Source organism: Coccinella septempunctata, chromosome 7, assembly GCF_907165205.1.
Source record: "Coccinella septempunctata chromosome 7, icCocSept1.1, whole genome shotgun sequence".
In the NCBI taxonomy this organism is placed as follows: domain Eukaryota; kingdom Metazoa; phylum Arthropoda; class Insecta; order Coleoptera; family Coccinellidae; genus Coccinella; species Coccinella septempunctata.
This window is the reverse complement of record NC_058195.1, coordinates 7,189,153-7,214,643: the sequence shown is the minus strand read 5'-3', so window position 1 is coordinate 7,214,643 and position 25,491 is coordinate 7,189,153. Positions and strand designations below refer to the sequence as shown.

The following is a 25,491-nucleotide window of genomic DNA, read 5'->3' as shown; positions in this document are numbered from 1 at the left end:
ACTTGAAACGTCCATGGCGTAAATGGATTGCGGTAAATTAACGAAAGAATGTTTTAATGGGTCATTATTTTTTTCGTCGAACGCTGCCATTTACGCATGAAACTTTCATTGTTAACCATTTTGGCTGATAAAAATTCTAGGACGTTTGTGCATAATTAGAAAAAATTCATTAATGCAGTCGATAAACGTTATGTTTTCATATTGGAAGGAAAAACGTTTTTAACCCATTATTTCTTCAGGTGAAACATTAGCTTCATGGGATATTTCGTGAAGTTCGCCATTTTTCTGAAATATGTCTTTTATAAAGATTGTCTGAATATCAATATCATCGTTAAGCCAATATCAATATAAAACTAATCGAATCGAAGTATACTTTTTGCCACAGATCTACAAAATAAATTGAAAATTATGGTTCTAAGCAAAGATATAGAGTGCTCTATAATCTTTGGTTCTGAGACAACAACTCGAGAAATGGTTTCTATGAACACTGAGCATAGAAAAAATAAATAGATGACACTCTTTTTTTCAGTGGCTACAAAGTGTCTGTGGTTCATCATCATCGATACTCATAGAAAATATGGAAATAATGTCATTCAGCAAAAAATGGAAATGATGAATGACCAAAAACAAATCAAGACCAAGGTTAATTATTTGGAATCTTGGTTTATTGATGAATTAAATAGCAACATAAGGAGATGACACGATCAACTTGCGAGTTCGCCTAACGAATCTGAGGAATGGAGTAATAAAATGAGTCCTCAGTAGACGGAATGGGATCATAAATGTCTGTAAAGCCATGATCCCAAACTGCGAAACCCTTGTAGCGCCGCCTCCCAACTTCATCATCATCACTCATCCGTCAAGTTCAACGCTTCCTTCAATGCGACACCCTGTAGTCGTTTCCAAATCGGCGCTAGAACGGATTACGGTTACATTGAACCATCATGGAATGGAATGCCTTCTTCCCTGTTTTACGCTAACACACCCCACCCCAATCATGTTATCTTTTATTTCCTTTCTTAAATCGAATACTACGTTCATATCGTGGACCGGCGCAGTTATTGTTTACAACCAACACGCTGTCTGGCGCTACGATAGATCCTTTCTCTCACCTGACACCCTGCTATAAACAGAGATAAAAAATCGCTGCGTAGTTGCATTCCAGACAAAATAGTACGATCTCAGACGGCTACGACATGGAATCGACCTCGACCAGATGCTTTCATTGCGGCGAAGCGAATATTGGCGCTATCAGAGTTTCGACGTTGCCCATTTGATGGAAATCTCCTTGGCAGGAGTATATTGATTTTCCGGACTAATTTAAATTCACTTCGAGTCTATGACGCTTCTGTCCAAAATTATATCAATCTATGGTTTCCCGATGGTTGATGATGGGTGAAGTTTTTCCTATTATTACTTTCTCTATGACACCAAAAAAAAACAATGTTCTAAGGTGAAATTCCAAAGAGAACCAAAGAGAATCAATCATATCTTGTTACAACTAAAGTTCGATGGTTGTCACCTTCCCGTTCTGTGTTGCTGGGTCAAAATGGTAAAATGGGGCTAATTTCTTACTCCATTAAGAAGTAAACAAGAGTTTAAAGAGCGTTTTCTTCCGTAAACATGGTCAGGTGCAGGAGGGCGCGCGTCTGCGATTGGTCGCTACGCCACTGCTCATTTGTAACGTTACGCCTTGTCACTGCCCCTGAAAATGGTCGAGAGATACCGACAACATCGCGTAGTTTCCCAGTTCGAGTACAAAGTTGTGATCAACACCAACCAAAAGGATAGTGCGACTAATATAGTAAAGTTAAATGTGCGCAGTCAGTGCAGCATTCTTTAGGTGAACGTTGGTTCTCAATTTGAATACATCAGTGTAGTTTAACACGTGAACTGACGATATACGGAGTATCAAAACAATAATAAGGTGGCTACAAGGCAATGTAAACATCCATTCGACTCGTGTGCCCCCATTTCGCGTTTTGTTGTGGTCTGTTTATACATTATTCGGCGTTGTGACACCTTTCTAAGGACTCTTCAATGATTCGGGTTTTCTATTTTGTTCATTATATTATTGTGAAGGACAAGTGAATGTGAAATGTCCACTAGTGGCAGTGCATACCCTGAAGAGGGTTTCAATATCCTCCGAACGGGATATATGAAGAAAATAAAAACAGGGCGTCGTAAATGGTTTGTACTCCGTAAAGAAACCCAAGAGGCACAAGCTAGACTTGAATATTATGATTCGGAAAAGAAATATCAGAGTGGCGTTGCACCCCGCAAATCTATTATTATGAAAACATGCTTTAACATTAATCAGCTCAGTGATCCAAAACATAAACACGTCATTGCTCTTTACACCAAAGATGAATGTTTGAAACTGGCCATTGATGACAAACAGGAGGCTGACGAGTGGTTCAAAGATTTGCTTTTGATGCAGCAAGGGGAAGATCTTCCCGAGGGACAAATTCCGAGGCCTACTTTTGGTAAGTAGACACAAACAACTTGAAAACATAACGCCACAAGGTCATTGTGGCTGTAAATACTCTGTAGTCTGCTACGGTGTTGTCAATTCTCGCGGATTCTCTCGATCATGGGGAATTCCTTTCGCTATGTAAACAAAAATTGCACGAATGTCGTTGTTCGAATCATTTGCCATCCATTTGGATCGATTGTTCGACGGGAATTCATTCGTTTTGAAATAAAAAAAAATTGTAACAATTTAATTTTTATATGTAATTCATTATGTAAGGAATTGTTGAATCGCAAAGTTTAATAGTATCTGGTTAATATTTGCACCATATGGGTACAGTTGATTCAAAAGTTCACCCATTTCTGTGGACGACGTTAATTATCATCAATTTCAGTAATTTGTTCATTCTTGTACACTACAGGATATTCATAAAATGAATAATTCTGATAAATTCATCGATAGTGAATCCTTATTCAGACGATATAGGAAGAGAAGGTTTGTTTTGGCGAATACCCCATTGGTATATTGTTTTGATTTATTTGGGTCAAACTAGGCAACGTTGTCGTGCTCGATCACGACAGACTCGAGTCCAATAACATTATTGGCGAGAAAAACAGATTTCGAGCCGTGGCGCAATCACGTTTGTCAAAACAAAATAACAATAGTGATAATTTTAGAACAGCGTAACATCCCACGAATTAGTCAAATTAGAAGCTCTTCTTTCTTTCAATTCGTTTTTAAAATCCCCTCCTGGAGCGCAACGGATCTCTTCACATTATCCGTGGAATCCCAACAATTTCATACCGTTAACGCTGGTTTGTTTCGGTATATCGGGATCATCATCGAAGAATCTTGGTATTTAAACGCAATTTTCGACGTCCTTCGCCGTGTAATGATATTGCCAACGTTCGTTTCGCTATTTCCTCGAGTTCTTCGGAGGAATTTCCAATAGCGTCACAGAAATGAATTGCTGAATGGTTCGTCGACCATCGAGTGTCTCTGTTTATCCACGGTTTCCTGTTGTGGAACACAATTTCGGTCGACAAACATTCCACGAATACCATAGAAATGATTCAACTTTACCAACGTTTTGTTGAGACAGAGAGGTTTCAGCACAATCTCTTTCTGCATTGAATGAAAGTCGGTTGTTTTTGCGCAAGGTTGACCTTTCTAAAATAGGTCTATAATGATTCCATGGTTGTTCGGTTGGTTCAGAAACGTTTGTTTTGGATCCATCTGGATTTTTATCCCCATTCATATGGACATGACATTTCTATGATTAGTTTGTTTACAATGATGCATCATCATTGATTTATCCATCAATTTTATTATAACTTCCATCCTATACCCATATTATTTTATATTTCTTCATCCAGACCAGACCGTCTTAATCGGTAGGTATATGAAATCTAAATTTCGAAGAGCTTGTCGCCTGAATAGGTGTCAGACATACAGTATCTATTTTTGCTAGGTGCTAATAGTTGGGACAAGTTCCACAGTCTGAGTATTCGTCTGTCCACGCGGCTATACACGAAAACGGGGGCCATGTTCTAAAATTAGCCATGTAAGATGAAAGGCAACAGAAACCTAGACGGCAGCTAGACGGTTTGCACACAACTGACCTCTTAACGTCAAAATCCAACGAAAATGCGTTTCCATGCCCGAACAGATTACGTCGGTTTTAATTAACTTAATTAGGCGATAAGAAGTTTAATGTTTGAGGTATAAAACGGCTATCTGTACACGTGAAATAAGCGTTCAAGTCAAGACCATTGTTTTTTCACATCGAATAACATTTCATTACTGACGTGTCGTATAATGACGTTATCATATTTCCCGATCATAGAAATTGTCCATTGTTTCTTAGTTTTTACATAATTGATTGACGTCTATGTTCATTGTATCAAATATTCCATAGAAAAAATAGGCAATTAATGATGGATCCATTTCATAGAATGTATGTTCTTCATTCATGTGACTTGATCTATTCGAACGTGTAAACAAAATAATTTAACGCCTCGAAAATGTCCGAATGCGATTCAGAAAGGTTTTTTGTTCGAAACATTGCTGATTTTTATGCAGTAATACCACAGAATAACAATTAATTCTATTTTTATCCATATTTGTATTCCTCAATAAGTCTTTCTGTTAACGCAAATACATTACCTAGTGGAATTCGGATAATCCTTTCTGTGTAAACCTATTGAATGGATACCAAGAAACTAACATTACGTACTAACAAGACGTAAACAACTTGTAAACAAGGTCTTCGCCACGTTGCCTATTCGTTCAAGAATTCCGTCAACCTGATTGCCGAATAGTTTGAACGAAAGTGAATATTTTGTATTGTTGAACTACTTTTGAACCTTGTGAATTAACGCGATATTATATTATACGTATCATATGGTTGTATCGGAGAAATCGAACCATTCACTCATGAAAATTACTTTTATGCATCAATATTACGAACCACAGATCACAGAAACTTGTTTCTGTGATCTGTGATTACGAACTACGTCACTTGTCAGATTACATCATAATGTTCCAAAAATTATTCATTGAACACATATTCTATGTTTGGAACATAGATATAGGCAGTGCTCTACATACTCTATAATAATCTATAGCATACTATGTCTATGGTTGGGATTTTACACCTGCACCCAAAGTGCAGCTTGAAACTTGAAACATTTTTATGTTCCAAGGCTTGACAGGTGGTATTTTCTATGGAACACAACTGGACGAAAAATTAATCTGACGTTTAAAATATGATTGATAAATTCATGCGACTGTTCACACTACTAAAGGAAGTGAAATGCAATTGCACAATTGATTGAGTACTTCGATCAGAGTGTTCGATAACTCACATGTTTATTAGGTATATATTTTTCTATTAATGAATCATAATCACATGAATGAGTAAGTAATGGAACATGATTGTTGTTGGATCTATTTGCGTTCGAGCACATGACCTAGGCAAGATAGGGCGCCACGTGATACCGGATATTTTCCTTCAAATGTTGGAAATTTATATTCAATCTTGTCTCTTGGTCAAAAATGAATAGGATATTGTTGGAGGATGTGGAATTTGAACGTTGAACGCTCCTTTATGTAACATTATCCGAAGACGACGAGTATATTTGGACGGCGACATAGTTGTAGTTTTGAAATGCAGAATGTTTGTGTGTTTATCACATTAATTTGAGATGAATCACTTCCTCTCTGTCTTCACGTTGTTTCGTGGTATGTGCATCGGACAAAACAGGATGCCTGGATGAGCTTCGGGAGTTGTTTGCGCCAGTTTTCCGAGATTATTTTGCTCCGAATATATTATCGGGATTGTGTTTTCTTTGCAGTTGACCGCCTTCGCGTTATTTATCTCGTTTATTTTTTTGGATCTCCGTTTCAGAAGTCTTTTATCGCATAGATGGATTATTCCGAGGAATGCGATAGGTATAATGATTTTCCTCGATGTCCAGATTGTAAACATCGTGAGACAGTTCAAGAAGCACCTGTCCATGCTCATTATGTCGAACCCTAAGCAGGTGTTACGGGTGGTTAAATGATTAAAAGAACGAAGGGATTGTGATAACCAGTCGTGAAGAATATCCATTTCTATGCCATACGGGAAATATTCTGTGCTCAACAGATCATAGAGTGATCGATTTTTCGGGGAATTCGAGTCGTCCAGATACACCCTAAGTTTTTTATGCGATAAACAGGTCGGCTGTTGCATCGTATACAGTGAAATTCTACGCCACAAGCTCAGAGTGGGTGTTTGGGTGTGACGTCAGGAACGGATCGATGCATGTTTTAGGTCGGCGCAGATTTTCCCGAACTCGTTTCAGGGATACATCGCATTTCGTGGAAAATGAGGACGCCCACGTGGGAAACAGGCTGGCGTGGGAGTGATCCGATAGGAAGTCCACCTTCCAGATGGTCTAATTTCCGATTTCTGTAGCGCCATCTGAAAACCGATACGAGGTTCTATGAAAATCCCTCTTTATGCATAGATATTTATTCATCTATTCTCTCTTATGGAATTAAACTGGGACATTCGATTGAATTTATTATCAATGAATTATTCTTGAAAAAACAACGTGATTTTTTTCCTTCATCAAAATATGAAGATATATTAGTAATCAAATCATATGACATCGAATTAAGATGGCATAGAAAATTGACTAATTCTGTGAGCACTGAGGTTGGGTTGGAACACAGAAATTATCTTTGTTTAAGGTGCATAGAATATGCATAATGGTATGGAACAAGCTAGGCACTGCGCCCGAACATAGAATAGAATAGAATAGAATACATCTTTATTTCTAAATACTACAAATAGTAGAAAGAAATAGTGTCAAATAACAAAATAAATCAAATATTAAATTCTTCCATATTATATGGTTCTAATTCCATTAATAATTTATACAGTGCCTTCTTGAAATTTTTCAATTCAGATTCTCTCCTGATGTGATTGGGTAATCTATTGAATATCTTCAGACAAGAATAGTGGCAATTTTTCTCTGTTACAGTGAGGTGATGTTTGGGATATATGTACTGTGGATCTCTAGTTTTATACTTACTTTGACTCTGTTCATTTTCAAATAGGTGTTTATTTCGGAAAACAAAATTTGAGCATTCTTGAATGTATACAGCATATGATGTGAGAATTTTATTTTTTTTGAAAAGACCTCTACATGACTCTCGCCATGTGAGTCCAAGGATGATTCTTAGGGCTTTTTTCTGAGTTATGAAGATGTCTCTCATATTCCTGTTTGCTCCATAAAAGATTATTCCATACCTCATTTTGGATTCGAAGTTTGCAAAATAAACAGTTCTCAATAATTCCATGCTTAAGTATTTGGATAGTACCCTGATTGTGTAGCATACTGAGTTTAAGCTGTTGTTTGTTTTTTCTATATGTTCTTCCCATGTAAGGTGTTCATCTACTGTTATTCCAAGGAATTTCGCAGTTCTTTGAAGTTTGAAGGTTGTTTTATCAATTTTTAATTCTTCCGGTATAATTTGAGTTGACTGTTTTGTTCTGAAGCACATGACACTTGTTTTTAGTGTGTTAAGTGTGAGCTTGCGTGATTTCAGCCATTCCTCTATTCTCCTATAAGTGTTTGATGTCTTGGTTATTAGATCTTGAACATTTGCATCCGAAATCAATACATTTGTGTCGTCAGCAAACAGTACCATTAGTTCTTCTATTGTAACCCCTGTTAAGTCATTTATATACAGCAAGAATAGTATACATCCTAATATACTCCCCTGCGGTATACCTTGCTTGATGATGGCTTTGTTTGATTTTATTTCTTCGCCTCTTTCTGTTATCAACACTCTTTGCTCACGGTGTGTTAAATATGATCTGAACCAATCCAGTAGCTGTCCCCTAATTCCATATTGTTCCATTATTTCCAGCAGTATCTCGTGATCGACGCTATCATATGCCTTTGAGAGATCCAGAAATAGTCCAAAGATGTTAACTTTCTCCTCCAGAGTTTCCACTATTTTCCTGATGAATTGGAAAATGGCTGTATTTGTCGATTTGCCTTTGATGAATCCATGTTGGTTCTTACTTAGTATGCTGCATTTTTCTAGAAATTTCATAAGTCTTTCTGCCATAAAATATCGAATCTCAGAAAAGTGGAGTCTTCTACGATCATGAAAGTTGTTTTTGTGTACATACATACACACACGTTCTTGGCTGGTCCCATAACCTAAGCGGGATGAAAACATGTTTATCACATCCAAGATAAAATGAATCGATTTCTAAATGCATTCCCGGTATTGATTCAACGATATTGACAGAATGATTATCATAGTCGTGACTATACACAAACACGACAATGCGTGGATGATACAACAAACGTTAGTGATTTTGTCATCAATGGGCTGCAACTATGTATGTAGCGCTCACTTTGAGCACGATTAATTGCACTCTATTGAAACGGTTCCTCAACAATCGGGAGTTTGGCTATACATATTAGAGAAAAATCGTAATTTTTCTCTGAGATCAGAGAATGAAATTGTACACTGGTAGGTATGTGAGTGAACAAAATAATGATTCAAATTATTTGAATCCCTGCATGGAGTCGTGTTGGGGGCCAAAAACTAATCAGTGGTGCCAATCTCGAAAAAATCTTCTATGCATCATCTGTCAATGTATCAGACCTACTCCAGTTGACCGAAAAAAGAACAAAGTTTGGTTGTTTCGAGGAAATAACCGTGAACTCTATGCAGATGATGTTACTCATTTTCATCCACGCTCGGTTCGAATCAATAACACTGAACATTGAACGTTTACCGTTACTCATTTGTTTTTCAATTTTTACAGTCGAGATTTCGCTCCTCGAAGGATATTTTCCTATCGGTTTCAATCAGTTAATTTTATGTTGGTATCAATGTCGTTCGTTAATACAGTTGGCGGTATGAACGACCAGACGTTTTATTTTAGGTTGTTTCGATTGTGCAAATCCGATCGGAATAAAATTTTATTGAGGAGAAAGTAACCATAAAAACACGTGTTGTTCTGAAAACTGGTTAATGCTCACGATAGAATGCATCATGCATCAATCTTATGGAGCTAAGTTTCAACAATGGTCGAGATGTATTTTTACCAAACCATAATTCAAAAAATGAATAATTTGTTACATTTGAAATCGTTTGAAATGTATCAAAGTATTTGAGATATTCTTCACGTCCTAAAATATCTTCTAATTCAATATAAATCTGAATGAATATTTCTTCAACCTCAAAAATCAACAACCATAGAGTTTTAAAACACCATATTCAATGCCCATTGTTAGTTCAATTATATTCAATGATTCCAAATCTGCTGAATTGATTCGTGTATTTTTTTGGGAAAATCACTTCGAGAATCATGAGAAATTCCTGGCTTAGAGAAGGGTAATTTGAAATGCATCATGCACTTTCCCAATATCGAAATGCTTGTATCAATGACAAACATTAGCAATTCTGGTCCTTAAATTTGATTAGTTATGCACCTATTGTTTTCGGGAGAGAACCTCTTATATAACAGTCCGATGATTGTCATAGTATGAGCTTGTTGTTGAAAATTATATCATAGTTGTTGGCCGGGATCCGAATCGCTTGGAATCCAGAGATCGCAACTTGTTCAGGAATGTCTACCACACTTTCGATGTATGATTCTGTGAATGAAAAGTCATACAACAAGAATGGGTTATAAACATAGACAAAGAGACATGGGCATAGACTTATAAATAAGTCTATGGGTGAAATGACAGTCTTACCGTTAACTGAACCATAAAGTAAAGTGAGCAAGTAAAGGTGAAATAGAAGGTATTCTGTGACTCGATCATAAAGTGTTTTTGTGTTATTCTATTAACGAAGGCAGTGTTACCACCCTTATCGTATGAATCTGAATGGGAAAGAACACAGATAATCGACCACAGATGGATTTCCACGGATGAAAATGGAAAATAGACCCACTATCAATAGAAACTGGGGATTCCACGTTTGCGTAAGCTGGAAATACCCGTTTAGGATGCACCTAAACGTTGTCAGAGCCGTGAACGCCTGTTGCCCACATAAACCCAGCAACCTCGCACGCAGAATGAAATATTCAATTTATGAATGAAATTATTGGAGAGGAAGGAAGTACTATCGCATTTCCGATACCACGTCAGAAAATTTCTCATGTTCGATTTCGGAACCGTTATCTTTTTCCTTCCGCGCTTTTTCCTTCTGGAAATGGCTCTTTCTGTTCGATTTTCGGGAAGGAAGCCCCAAGCTAAGCGGGTTGCATAACGGAAATGGCATTGTTATTGTTTTGTCTTCGCCCACTGCGGCAATATCATTTCATTAATCATTACTTATTATTATCCTCGCTTGCCCAGCCAAGAAATTCGAGAACAGGGTCATACATCAAGAGAAAGAGAGACCGGTGAACTACCTCTCTCTCTCACAACGTTTTTCGCCAACCCCATTGTATCGTTGATAACACCAAAATTTGTTCCGTTAGGGGCACTAGAATAACGTCCTTTTTTATGGTTTTGTTTTTTCTTATTTAATTATAAACCTAGGAAATTCCATCAACTGTCAGTGTCAGTGTCTCAATGACATTGATCACAGAACTATATAATTTTTTACTTGAGTTGTTGAAACAGGTCTTAGAAAATATTAATCAACTAGCAGCTAGTAAATGGCCACTTGGATTTTCTGTTGGAAAAAATTTCTCTATTTTCATGAACCATAAATATTGATAATTAAATTCCCCCTTGAAGTCATCCCAGGTCGATGTCTTAGGTTAACGCTCAGTCGAGCACGCTGAATATTTTTATGGTTATTACCCCTGTGAAGCCTTTGATTAACCAGCAGAATACATATATTTGACGGTCTATCTTTCTTCGATAAATAAATAAAGCCAATATCGCCGCTGAAAAGGGATTTCATTAGTAACACGCTCACTGACCAGGAACGGCCATTAATTTAGGAATACATAACAAGAAAAATATGGTTAATGGCTGAAATCTGTATATTTGATTACTCTAATGTCAGACTAGACGTTAATGCCCCTCACAACTGAATTGATTCCAGATTGTTTTTTCAATAATGAACATCGAGAGGAAGGAATTAATCTGGGTCCATAACCTGTTATTTGACCATAGAAAAATTAATAGCTTCTATGCTACTTATTCATCTTCTTTTTACACTACTTATCTATCTTCATATTCAAAATCGCAGTTGATTCATACCCCAGAGAAGATCCTAATTTCATATTCTATGTTCCTGAACAAATGTTTCGGGTGTTTTTACATTGCCCTTTTTCTATATTCTAAGCTTTATCGTGGGTAAACAACAATCTCGAATGAAGAGTGGGTAGAATTGGCAGAAACGATAGTGATCATCATAGTATGAATTTTATGTGGGAACTCGTAGAATTGGAGAATCAAGATAATGAGCTAAGTTATTCTATGGACGCCACGGTTTAAAATATTTTTCCACCCCATTTAATAAAATATTCATTATTTAAACTAGGGTTTTGATACAGATACAATAATCATCAACGTCGAAGTCAAGCTGTAGTGTTTATCCATAGAATATTCATCGATACTTCGACATTGATTTTTCAATGGGCGCGATTTTCTTTGCGAAACACGTTCGATTTTTTTCTTATCAGTATGCGATGAGGCGCCTAATATCGTAACATATGTTTGTAAACGTTCGAATATCGATTCTGGGAATCCTGATGCATAATTCCCCTCGTTTCTCAGGACAAATATTCTCAACTTGACTTTCTATGAATTGTTTTCTTTGCTAGTTTCGAGTACCTACTTGCCAATATCGTTGAGTAATGTGGTATTTCCAACTGAGATCTGTGTCAGATCGCAACGCTTTATTCGTCATCCCGTTTCTCGATGTTTTGAATATCGATGTTGACAAACACGGATCTGCCTCGTTAAGGGATTCAGATAAATTCGCAATAGTTACAGTGAAACTATTGAAAACATCATTAAGGACCTATTATTTGGCCAAACTCCTACTATTCTCAAATTAACTCTGATATTTTCCTTTTTTGCCGACGCATATTTTCGGGCCCATAACCTGTTAGTAATCGTGGAATTTTTTTTCAGCGCACGTGTGGGAGGTTTTGCTGGTGAATCGAGGCCTAGGTACCCAGGATCTCATTGGAACCTACAGGCTCTGCCTGAGAGAGAAGACGCTAACTTTGGTCAAGAAAGATCACGACTTTCAGATTGAAATCAATCTTTCCAGCATCCGAAGCTGCGGCAGTCTCCAAAAATATGTTTACTTTGAGGTGGGTAAAAAACATTCAGGTCTTGTTAGAATTGATTTAAATATATGATTTTTTCCAGGTGGGTAGGAGTTGCCCCCTTGGAGCTGGGGAATTATGGATGGAGACTGAAGATCAGTATATTGCCCAGAATGTTCATTTGACAGTCTATCAGTGAGTATTCGATGCAATATACCAGCTACTCTTATATTTAGATAGATCCGGTATAACAAAATTGAGATAAAAAATTGTTTTCGATAAAATCTGTTTGGAGTTTAGAAAACGAAATTATACATGCTGCATATTAGGTAACGCAATAGAGATAAAATACGGTGCTGATAAAGATTGATTAGTTTGTTTGAAAATGTTTTTCTATAATATTTACTTCGGAAACGATAATTTTTGGAGCATTTCTACGTAGAATTGGTTCACTAGGTACTTCAGCGGCTTTCCCGAAAATATAAACTTTGTTGTTCGATATCATTCCGAGCACATTACTTATCTCGATATTTACCGAGAAAAAAATCTTTCGTTGTAAACAAACTGAGATTTTTTGATGCGATATAGAAAGAGTGGATTAAACACTCTACTTATATCGAGTCATTAAAATAAATTAACAACAACGACAGCTTAGAGGAGCCCGAATACGTATCAGTGCATGATTTATTTATTTCATACTCTCCAATAGCTCCGCTACAGGGAGTACATTCATTTCAATGTTATTATTGTAAAAGTCTATGATCCATTCTGTGCATTTTTTATTGATTCCATTTTCATGGAAAAACAAAGATAATAATAAATAAAACCACTTCAGTTTTCTGTGATCTGTCATTCATTAGTGTCACGAACATTAAAACGTCATATCTTGGAACACCGAACGTCAGGGAATCACAGAAACTCGGAGTATATTGAAAATTACTCTTTATGGACGGTAATTATTGCTTGTTTTCCGACGTTTCCTTTAAGAAACGGAACCGTGTAAACAACAAGAGACGACAGCTCGTGATTCCACGAAACTATTCAATGCCGATCAGCTGTTTTCTAGAAAAATTGATTGCGAGGTACAAAGTTCGTTGCGCGGCACGGCAAAATTGGTTTTTCATTCATCGAACCCGACGATAGAGTACACACACGTGCGGATAATATATTAATGTGTCAGTAAACTTGATTTTACGACTCAGCATTTCGCATTGTTTCCAATTGCGAGCTGCCGGCCTTATCGCTACTTTCATACACACGCGAAAAAAGTTTCGTGTGAACACCGAACAGCGACATGCAGAGCTCGTGTTCTACTCAGTTTGAGAATGAAGAAAATGGTTATTCACTCATTTCAAAAACTAAATAAAAAAAATAGTCATCTCTAAGTCATGTGGTCATAGAGCATATTTTTATGCGCATTAGTGCATAGAGCTTCACGTCTATGACGGAGGTATCTTCATAGAGATTATAATGCCCATGCTTAGTGATAACTTGTCTATGGTGAGGGCATCGTCATAGAGATACAATCTCATGTGAGCACAGATCAACTCTTAATCTTTACTGAGGATTTGGCTGAGGACATTCAGGTTTTTCGCTCTTGAAGGTTTTTTTGAGGCGATTTTTTTTTATTGCTGGATACCCTTGAAAACCTTCCAACTGCTACATGCCTTTCTTGCTTTTTATTCCATATTACTGAAAATATTCATTTATTGATTATTTTTTTCGAACACCGACAACTCAACTAGGATGTAAAGTGATAACGCGTGAATGTCCGGTTGCTTTTTCGTGTACACCTTGAACAACGAAAAACTGGCTCTGCGTATTCCGACGGCGATTCTTGGGAAACCGGCATATCTATTGTGCGTTGATAATATTGAATAAACAAATTGAAATTTTAAATTTATGGGTTCAAAGGTAGGAGATAAAACTTCCATTCATTCGATGCCGAGCGTTATGATTTGTTCTCGGGCCTGGATAAAACGATTATTTCGCGCAATTAATTTGTTTTTTATGGACTTGCCAGTACCTTTCCTCTATTTTCTGATCAACTTTCAGTGTAAAGCTCTGAAATCCATCAGCAAAATAGGAGAATTTTTATTTCAATTTTTCTAACAGGTTATGGGCCCAGAAAATTTTTATTATTCCACTATTGGACGCACCTGAATAAATGGAATTCTTCTATACATATCTTATGTAATTTGGTTATTTTTATTTCATTCTTTTTTGCAGTACAATGACTAGCAATGGAAAAGAAGAACTGGGTCCAAAGAGCAGATTCAGATCATCATCAGCTACGGAAACATCAAAGCCGAACGTAGATAAGAAATATAATTCCAAAAGTCATTTATTCCCACAAGGTGAGAAAATATGCTACAATGTATAATTACATATTACTGTTTTCTCTCTGATCTCTAATAAATCAAATTTTTTCATTTCGAATTCAAATGTGTTGAATGCATACCTTTCATTTTCGAAAGGTTGCGTGACCAATTCCTAAAGTATGTTTTCTTTTTTGAAATGATTGTTTCGATATTGTTCATAAACTTGTTTGATTCAAGAAGTTTCTAGTCCATTTGACATTGAGCGTTAGTGTGTTTTATCTCAAGCTGTTTTATTATTGGACTGTGGACTTTTTGGACAAAAAAGTTTTTGTTTACATGCCGTTGAGGAATGTTATCTCTTGCAGATCACACACAAAATGTCGACTCTTGTTTATGTGGCGTGCAATCTCACAATATCCAAAACCCTATTGGTATGATCTACTTTCATTTTGCTTAATACTCTGCTTTATCATTTGACTGGTTCATGTTAGATATTTTTGAGAATTATTCTGATCTACAAGAGTTGATAAGATGGAAATTATAAAAATTTTAAACAGTTAATAAGAAAGAGATAAGTGTAATATGAACCGAGTCAATCATTGTTACACAACATCAATGAAAAACTGGGATACACCAATGAAAAATAAGTCTTTTTTTGACTTAACCGAGTTTTTCATGTTGTTTTCCATATTACTGCTGTGTTGTCCTGTTTTTAACCAATTTTTCTTTCGAAAAATCTTGTCCATACATGTTTTAATGTTGGTTTTGCATGTTTTCGCTTGCAGTGAGTGGTATGGTTACCATTTATCAACATTTGAAGGGCGCTACTAAATCATCTGAACGACGTCATTCTATTTCAGGTTTGTTCATTTTCCATTATGCTTTTCATGAATATATGTACGCTCATATTTGTCACTTCTGAATATAAGCATGTATCTATACTGACCCATAAGCCTTCCGTGGGGTATCTCCTCTTCATCGAACAAATGCAGATTATTCATTTCCTTCAAAATTGAATTTCACTGCACCTCCAAACGTTGTGTGTACAAAACGGAACCGTGTAAACAATCGTAATAAAAAGATTTGACAGATTTACGACTTGTATGTTTCCGTCAACAATTGTTTGAGAAAATTTTTATCGTCAATGAAAAATTTCAGTTTCCAAACCTCCACGAGATAAAGAAATCAATTGAATGATTTTTACGACTCTTTTGCAAGGGAAAAAACAGCTTGATTGCATGTTTTCGTATAAGGTGTGGATTTTGATACGAACTTTTCGTTGTTAATTACACACTTATTTATCCTTGTTGGTTCGTTCACACGTTTTTGATTATATATGGGTTTTTTTTGAAATTTGGTTATCTTGATAGAGACTACACTTAGTCAAATTGGAATTTAATTATCAGTATCACCAAAATTTTTGGTAACTGCTAATGAAGATTTTTTTGAATTGTATAATTTTTAATGGTTCTTCCAAATGTAAATATGAATCATGAAGTTAGAGGACATGTTGCACCCGAAAAATAAACATTTTAGATGCTGTTTGTTTGTTTAATTAAAGATATTATATATGATTCTGCGTAGAGGAAATAGTTTTTCAAAATATTTGGTATTCACCAATCAATTCATATCTTGAAATGCCTATCGACTGAAAAAAAAATTATTGAGTAAATTCAATAATGCACTTGGAAATATTATCGATTTCCATGTTTTTTCTCGATACTACCAAAAATAATCTGCTTCTGAAGTTAAGAATATTGAATTAATGTGTGTTTCTCTCAGAAAACCCCAATTTTTGGAATATGCGAGTAATGTTTTTTGGTTTTATTACTGAGATTTCCAAGAAATTAGGTATTCACAGTCACAAAAATACAGAAAAATTTGTGAAAAACTAAAATTTTGAAAAATTCATAGTTCTACTCAGACTCGATATTAAGAATCATCAATATCCTTATCTTTTGACGAGCAGTTTATAAATAAAGCTGTTTTTCATAGACGCATTTCCTAGAATCGAGGTTTTGGTAGAAAGCTATGTGAATCGAGTATCTATAACTTAACGAATTTATCGATCTATGAATTCCCTCCCCATTTTTTTTTCAAAAAAACGTCACCTAGCTTAAGTCTATAATGCGCTCGCCAATCCCATGACTCTCCATTGACGTACGTCTCTTGTGATTTGTCCATCTTTAGGCGGTGTTGCATTTTCGGGAAGTATCAACCATCAGCGCACCCAGTCACTGCCTCTCGCTACCCCCGCCACTGCACTAGAACATCCCCATCAGCAGCACTCGAGAACCAGCAAACGCTCGAATCAGTCCAAATGTATGTATTATGTCACATTTTGTGAGAATCTACTTTCACCCCCACTCCCCCCAGCGATCCGATTCCAAGCTACGTTGCCATTTTCGAGATCCAATTGACAGTTTGAATGTCTTGGATTCGGATCTTGGCTGCTTCTTTTCAAACTGAAGAAGGCTCGAATCCAAAGCTGTCTTTTTGCGTTGGATTCCTTCTTCAGATTGGGTTGTGTTGGTGATGGATTTTGGTGTTTATATTAACAGATTGGATGTATTTCATGATTTGGGGTTTTGGGTTTTAACGGAATTCGCATTTATATTGTGCTGGTGATGACTACTAGTTTTTAATGGACTGCTCAAGTGGGATTTATTTCAATTTTGAAAATAAATCGGTTAAAAATTTCTTGCATGTGGAAATTTGACATGTCCTAACCATTCTGAGTAAACAAATTGTTAATTGTTCAGAATACGTTGTGGAAATGAAATAGAAGCTATTTTATTTGCCAAATAAATATCTTCTATGAGCTTCTAGTCTTAGAGTAGTTTAAGGGTTGAGAACCTTCTAAGACTGGAAGGAAAGTCTCATTAGACCCGTTTGCACCAAACGCACTTAGTGTTAAGTGTCCCTTAAAATGAACCCTTAACTTAAATTACGTTGCACCAACTGTTAAGTGACATTTAAATGGCTAAAGCTAGCCTTAAATTTAAGCGCTCCTGTAATGACCACTTAGGTATTTAAGGGCCGGATTCTAACCTAAAATAATTTGTTGAACTCATAAACTGGCTGCAGAACTGCTGTGGTTTTTCTAATAAAGTCAAGTACCTTTTATTTGACAATCCATTTCATTATCAACAATAATGCTAATTCAGCAACAAAAAGTTGTCACTCCTTGATAATAATATAATAGTTTACTTGACCCTGACTGACAAGACAATAAAGTTAGGTTAATGAAATGACAACGATCAACGGCAACCGGCCAATCAATGAAAAGGCTTTATTGGACTAAGATGAAGTTGCACCAAAATAAAAAACTGAAATATCACTAGATATCAAAACTTAAGGGCCCCTTACTTAAGATTCTGTTAAGCCGCAGTCGTGCAACTGCCAATAAAATTAAGCGTCCATCAACTCTAAACTACGCTTAGTTAAATACTCATTTCAAAGGGGGTTGGTGCAAACGGGTCTAAGGCAATAGGGCAATGACGCCTTTCTGTGATCGATGCCAAGCATAGACAATAGACATAGAGAGAGAATGGACCTGTCAATATTATCGATAGTAGTCAGTTTTCTATCTTACCGGACTCTCCTATCACCTTTCAAGGATAAATAAAATTCACTGAACGACTTTTTCATGGAAAATTGATAGGGATTTATGATGTGATTTATGAAAATCACTTGAAATCAGATAAACACTCTGTACGCGCCTCAAGAGTCCTGTCAAAGTCGGCTGATTCGAAATGCCCTATTGCTCTATGCCTATGGTGCCTACATTATTTTTGTCTGGCTGACGTTAATCAGTATTTTTGTAAGAAAGATCAGGCCAGAGTTCGTTTTGTGATCGTGGATTCCTTTTGCACGATCACAGAGTGAACTCTCGCCTGACGTTTCTTACAAATTCAGTTTGCCAAAGTTAGGTTGGCACACAAACATAGATAGTGGACTAGTAATAAAACGGCCAATACCTGTCTCTTTTCTGTGGACATGGCGAGTGTTTGTCCAATCAAAATTATGGAAAAAGACAGCTATTGGCCGAACGTTCGGTTGTCTCTTTCACGTTTTTCTGCCATATTCACCTTATTGCTGATGAGGAAATGATCAGGCCATTGTCTTTGTCTATGAGTTGGCATAATGATGTCATTGCCTAGTTGAAATGTGTCAACGGCCTATCTTCTTTCTTTCTTTCGACGGCCTGGAATGAGCTTGTCTAATAAATTTGACATTTCGCAACGTATACCACTAACGTGTCACGTCAATAAGCTCCTGGATTATAGGGAACATCATGAAACTCAATATTTTATTTTTCCTCGACAGGTGTTTCATCGGGAGGACGCGAAAGGTGCGACAGCATGCCTTCGCGAGCCAGAACGACCAGCGAGGGCAATCATCCCGTGCCGATGTTTCCAAGATCTCATCTCGCCCCCCACAGACCATGTTCTATGCATCGCGATCTAGGCTGCAGTCCGCCGATCGGTTCACCGATATCTCCGCCCTCTGCCGGCGCGTCCACCGATTCTGCCGGCTCTTCATACAGTCTGATCGATGAAAATGAAGATCTGGACAGCAATCACGGACGATACGGACATTCATTGACGCCCGACGAGGTTATAGCCGAGGAGGACTGCGACAGTCTTTGCGCCCACTACGGTAAGCCGCCTTCGCCAGGGTTTTACCCATTCAACTTGTCGTAAACTGCCAATTTTGTAGGAATAAGCCCAAATACGGGTAACTACCTACCAATGGCGGCACCTAGTTCGGACGATGGCTACGTAGCTATGTCCCCCTTAGGGGCCCACAGTAACATCACGCCTGCGGCAAGTTTGAGCAGCGTTACCTCCGGCACACCATCCACGGACATGAGGTTCGCTGAATACCCCCTCGATAAAGTCGTTTCTTTCTTCCCGCCATCGTCAGACGATGAATCGCGTCCCATTAGGGCTTATTCCGTAGGGTCCAGACCGGAGACCTACAAGTACAAGAAGCACCTGATGGACATCCATGGCACGGCGGAGAGCAGGAGAGATAGAGCTGCCAGCGTCGGCTCCAAGACCAAAAAGGGTGAGTCTGACACTTAATCTTGACATCTGTCATTATGTTGTCAACAGCAACATAACCTCTAAAGGCATTAGCCCTTAATCTTGGCAGCATAGACTAATCAAAAATGCTTTCCAGGTCCTGTAAGGGTGCTGCCCCCCCACGGGCATTATCCGCAAGCCCATCCGAAGTCTTCGAGCGCCCCCCTTTTGAGTTCGTCGAGGATTCCCGGTTCGACCAGTTCGGTCGGTTCGGAAATGGACGATTTCCTCGAGATGGACTTTACAAACATCAAGAAAAAGTCGTCGAAGGATGGCTATTTGGAGATGAAGCCTAGTCCCAAATCGTCGGCGGTATCTACACCAGCGACTACGCCTTCAGGTAAACATAAGTGAATTTCATTTCTATGTCCATTCAAGTGACTACATGAAAGCGCAAGCGCGATGTGTGCACGAGGATATATTGAAAAATTCTTAGCCTACTATAGAACCAAACGAAATTTCAATGTCAAAATATTTTATTACTCAACATATTCTCCTCTAAATTGGATACATTTATTACAGCGAACCTGCAACGTTTCTAGACCTCTCAAAAAAAATGTTTCTTCTTGCTCTGCAAACCAGACCTCCACAGCTTTTATTATCTCCTCGTTGGAAGAAAATTTACGACCTTTTAAACTTTTTTTCAGTCGAGGAAAGAGATTATAGTAGGATTGAGCCAAATCTGGTGAATAAGGGGGGTATTCTAGTAATTCAAACCCTAAATCACGAATTTTTTGCATGGCAACATGAGATTGGTTGCAAGGGCGTTGTCCTGCAAAAACTAAACACCTTTGGATAGCTTTCCGCTTGTTTTCTTTTTAATTTTTCCCGTAGAGTGGTCAGTAATGTCGAATTGTAATCTCCGGTTATTATTCTACCCTTATCCAAAAAATCAATCATGATTACTTCATGGCAATCCCAAAAAACTGAAGCAAGAACTTTTCCAGCACATTTTTGGACACGAAACTTCTTTGGTCTTGGAGAACCAGAGTGTCGCCATTCCATCGATTGTTGCTTTGTTTCTGGATCGTAGAAATGTACCCAAGTCTCATCATCATAGTAACAATTCGGTTTAAGAAGTCTACATCGTTTTCAAATCGAGCACAGATCGAACGCGATACTTTTAATCCTTGCACGATTTTGCTCAACATTCAAACATTTGGGGATTCATTTTGCAGCAATTTTTCTCATGTCCAAATTGACGTGAACTATATGATGATCACGTTCGTATGAAATATTCAGTGCTTCAGATATCCGTTTTAGCCCAATTCGACGGTCTGATAAAATCATGTCATGAACTGCATCGATATTTTCGGGTACTGACACAGAAACTGGCCTTCCCGATCGGTCATCATCTTCAATGGAAAATTTACCTCTTTTGAAGCTTGCAGTCCAATTTTTCACGGTCGCATACGAAGGACATTGATCACCAAGTGTATTAAGCATATCTTCGTAAATCTGCTTACCTGTTAGCCCTTTTAAAAACAGGTACTTGATGATGGCTCGATACTCCAATTTTTCGATTTTCACGATTTCGGTGGACATCTTCTTTCTTTTGATTTATTGCGTAACTCTGGTTTACTTTTTTGACCTCAAACTTCACACTGACACTTTCAGTTATTATTGCTGTGGTACCGCAATATTTTTTTTATGCATGGATCTGGTCTAGGCTAACTAGATATCAATACATCCTCGTACACTTTCGCGGAAAACTCAAATTACGTTTAGTTTTCTTGATTTTGCCAGTTTCCCCCGTGCAACTTTACCAATTTTTTTCTTTTCAAACGTCATAGAAAGTATGAGGAAGGTTTTAAAAAAACAATGAATAAAAATCCTTTCAGCCGTTTTCACGTGATGAGATGACAAAGCAAAAAGGGGGTCCATATTTATTTTAATGATTTATTATTGTTGCAGGTTATGTTGAAATGAAGCCTGGCGTGACACCTCCGAACATTTCGAATAGTGGACCCTATTTGGAGATGAAGCCAGGTACACCCCCGAACAGAGCGAACGAGTATGCTTTCATGGATTCGAACAGAGCGTATATAAACAGAACTGACCTACCTCGTAACGATTACATGGACATGAATGCCAAAAACACTTCCAAAAAGCCTACTTTAACGAATAACAACTATGCCTACGTAAACTATTTAGACCATAACGATGTAAACCATCACCAGCCAACGATAAGAAGGTCTTACTCCCAATTATCCCCTTCTACTGGCAATTGCTTCAGGAATATGGGTTCACCAAACTCTGATTACCTCGACATGAACAGCAAGAACAGAGTGAGGAGCGATTCGGATCAGAGCAACGAAGGTTATGTGGAAATGTCATTGGGCAGAGGTCACCACCGTCAGTCGAGTTTGGACAGTGCTCAGTTGAATAGAGAAGATCACTCAGGTATGTCTGCTGGTTCAGTATTGAAAAAGAAAGAGCTCAAACCGAATAAAAAAGAAAATAACCGTTCTTTACCAATTCAGATCCTGAACGCAAACCAAAACAATCCAATCAATGGTCGAATATACTGCGACGGTTCGCCCAAAATGCAACTACATCTTACTAATACAACCACAAGTCCCGTATCTAGTCTTCCAAGAGGCAGGAAAAACAGTACGCGTAGGGATTCGCGGGACAGTTCGAGCTCTAGCGTGACGACGCCTTCGAACTCTTCAACGATATTCCCGTTGAGTTTGAACAGTCCCAGTTCGCCGGTCAAACCCTTGAAGACGCCGGAAAAATCGACGCCTAGTCTGATCAACAGTTTGTACAAAAGATTCCGTGGAAAGAGTAACGAGAGTCAAGACGATGCTTCTGTTAGCGATTGTCAGAAAAACGCTGCCAAAGTTAGCGCCAAGTCGAATGATTACATGAATCTAGATCTGTCGAAAAGTAACGACTATGCGGAAATGCAACCTGGGTTACACACAGTTCCCGACGTGAACAAGGCTTTTAGTATGATGACGCTATCGGAAACTTCCTCCAGGGTTTTCAAGCCGATTTCGGAGTCTAGAGAGTGTGGAACGTCGCCACCGCCATCAACAAATGCGTTACCAGCGAATTCGCCGACAAATGATTACCCAAAGACTGAAGAAGCTGAAGTGAAAAGTGACACTAAGTGTACGACGGATGGTTCGAACGATCCAAGTGCATCGAAGCCCGTCTCACGACCTGGCTCGGCTTCAAGCGACCTGTGTTCATCGACGTCGACGTTAGTCGGTTCCCGACCGGACTCAGTGAATAGTGATTCCATACGTCCGCCCTCCGCGCTGCACTACGCAAACTTAGACCTGCAGACGATTGACGATGACGGCAGCAAGAGTCCCAGAACTGCAAGGAACAACTCGAATGACAGCGGTCAGGAGGTTAGTTTCACCTACGCCGAAATCGATTTCAATAAGAGCGAAGGACTGAAGAAAGGTGTTAAGCATTGATTAGCGAATTGCCTAGTGATTTGTATAGAAGGCGCATATCGTATTTTTGAAGTTGTTGTTAGTGATTGTAGATTGTTTTTTGAAAGTTATTAACTTAGATTGTTATTACGGATTAATTTATTGGAACGGAGACGGAGAGATTATCTATGTAGACTTGATACGCCGGTTCTTGTCTGAGTTTTTTGAATTTTGAATATTGTAGTTCGAAAAACGCTCAATAATCAGGCTTGGCATATTGAAGAAAGCCAGTGCTTCAAAGAGTTCCTTCAGATTTTATCACACACAAATGTTGTTTTAAATTTTCTTACGAAATACACATATTGGCAATGCTCTGGTCGGTTGTTAAAGATTTAAGGATGAAATATTTTATTATTACCCTGAGCAAATGTGGTAATTTGTTTGACGAGTGAAGCTTGGTCAATCCTGATTGAGGAGTCGATGAACTGGTACATGATTTGACTTACTGAAGCTCAATTTAACGATGCACACTGAGAATTCCTCCTAAGGTTTTTAAGGTGAAATCGTTTTTTTGCGCAGTAACCTGACTAGGCAAATATACAATGTATAGCACAATGAATATTATGTGAATTGATTACGACAGTGAACTCCAGATAGGAAAGAATCCCAAAGAGAGAAGAGCTTTAGACAAGATATTTCCAAGATAAAATCCTTCTACTGCCATAATTTTTCGAGAAATTTTAAATATTTTAATTTAACCCTCTGTAAAAATGAGATTATTAAGTTTTCAGCCAATAACAGTGATCTATTTTAAAATATAATAAATTTTGAAAGTATGAAAAAAACGATGTTGAAACATGTCATATTCCTTCTAGGTTAATTTTTATAGAAATGTCAGATTGCATGTTATTCATCTGTCATTTGTATTTGTCCTCGCTGTCAAAAATTATAACCTCAACTATAACTATTAGCTTTAAAAATGTTTTTTCGAAACTGCATTTTGAGTATTATGAATAATTCCTTTATATATAAATATATATGATATAAATCATTGAGAAGTTGAAACATTAGAATAAGATGTATTGAGAAATTCGAATCCCTAAAACCCGAAATTTTTTCCGCATTTTTTATTACTCAATATTTCACGCAATGAGAAAACTGTTTTCTGACAAGCACAATTTGGTAGTTTGCTTATTGTTACTCGTTCTTCATGATTTTTTAAATGTTTTAATGTTCTGTGCATTAAAAATGTTCGGGTTTAAGAAATTCTCTGTCATTGAATGTTGGTTTTATATTGAAATTAGTGGATTTTACTATGCATACATATCTGAATTTGGTAAAAATTGGTTTGATGTTCTATAAACCTAAAGTAGGAAAATGAGATATGTAAATTATGGGTGTAATAATAATAATAACTAGGTAATGAAAAAACTTGAAACTGCTTAGTTAAAAGGAAAGATAATATATTGCTGTTCTGTTGAAATTGTTCCTAAATTTTAATAATTTCAAAGTGCATTCACAACACTTTCAAGAGATTCGAGACTTTGATTATTTAGGAAGATTGCATTTGATGTAGTAAATCCATAATAATTTTAGTAAGTATCCTTTCTGTTAAAAATATTTGTGAAATTTGAAATGGTTTGCTTGTTTAAATGAATCAAAAACATATGTATACGATGTATTGTGAAAATTTTCGCTCCAGTTTAGGGGTCATGTTCTGGACCAAAAAAAACAAACAAAAATAGGAAAATATACTTGCAAAATTTATTTTTCCATTATTGGTCAAAATTGAAGTCAGAAAGCTGTAAATAAACTCTTATTTGGTATATTTTAAGCTTATTATCGCAGAGGATGTTCAAAAATTTCTTAACATGAACAGTTTTTAGGGTTGGCTATAGTGACCGACAGATGAATCTTCACATATGCTTCTACAGTGAGAAAAAACATGAAATTTTGTGATTGTAGCATTGTCGCATTGTGTAAAACTATATTTTATTTTTGAAAAAGTAGCTTTAATGCTTTGGAATTCATTAGTGGTATTTTTGGACACCCTATATACTTATATGTATATCTCCTGGAGATACTGTTACTCATGTTTCATTTATAAAAAAGAAATAATAAAAATATTTAATCGAAATTTATTGCTTTTCTCTAGTGATTCTTCTAATCAAGGGTCAGATATATGATTCAAGAGCAGTCGATCGAATCAAATCAGGATTCAATATTTGAAATTTTTTTCAATCAAAAGTGTCGCTCAGCACTCTTACCAAAGCTGAGAATTACACATTGTTCTTATTTTTCCGTTGTGGATTCTTTTGGTACTAATTTAAAAAAAATTGCTGCTTAGAAGCTAAGCAAAATATAATTTTTCAATGGACCTTTTCAATTCCATTTTTCATTCATTTTTGAATACTCTTCAAATTGTGTTCTGATAGAACTTCCTTCATTCTGTTAA

The 25,491-nt window shown here is 37.1% G+C and overlaps 1 protein-coding gene across 7 annotated transcripts; it reads left to right on the top strand.

Moving 5' to 3' along the window:
* The first annotated feature begins 1,747 nt into the window (after positions 1-1,747).
* LOC123318070 (insulin receptor substrate 1) lies at positions 1,748-25,173 on the top strand. Of its 7 annotated transcripts, XM_044904766.1 has the most exons (12): positions 1,748-2,486; positions 12,094-12,278; positions 12,337-12,428; positions 14,463-14,590; positions 14,920-14,985; positions 15,340-15,414; positions 16,745-16,876; positions 18,884-19,216; positions 19,277-19,627; positions 19,742-19,984; positions 21,559-22,047; positions 22,128-22,351. In XM_044904766.1, the coding sequence occupies exons 1-12, from the start codon at positions 2,099-2,101 to the stop codon at positions 22,208-22,210; spliced, it is 2,565 nt and encodes an 854-aa protein (XP_044760701.1). In that variant the 5' UTR covers positions 1,748-2,098; the 3' UTR covers positions 22,211-22,351. The 7 variants fall into 7 exon arrangements, with proteins under 7 accessions (XP_044760701.1, XP_044760694.1, XP_044760696.1 ...); XM_044904759.1 differs by having other exon boundaries at positions 21,559-25,173; XM_044904761.1 differs by lacking the exon at positions 15,340-15,414 and having other exon boundaries at positions 1,749-2,486; positions 21,559-25,173.
* The last annotated feature ends 318 nt before the right edge of the window (positions 25,174-25,491 follow it).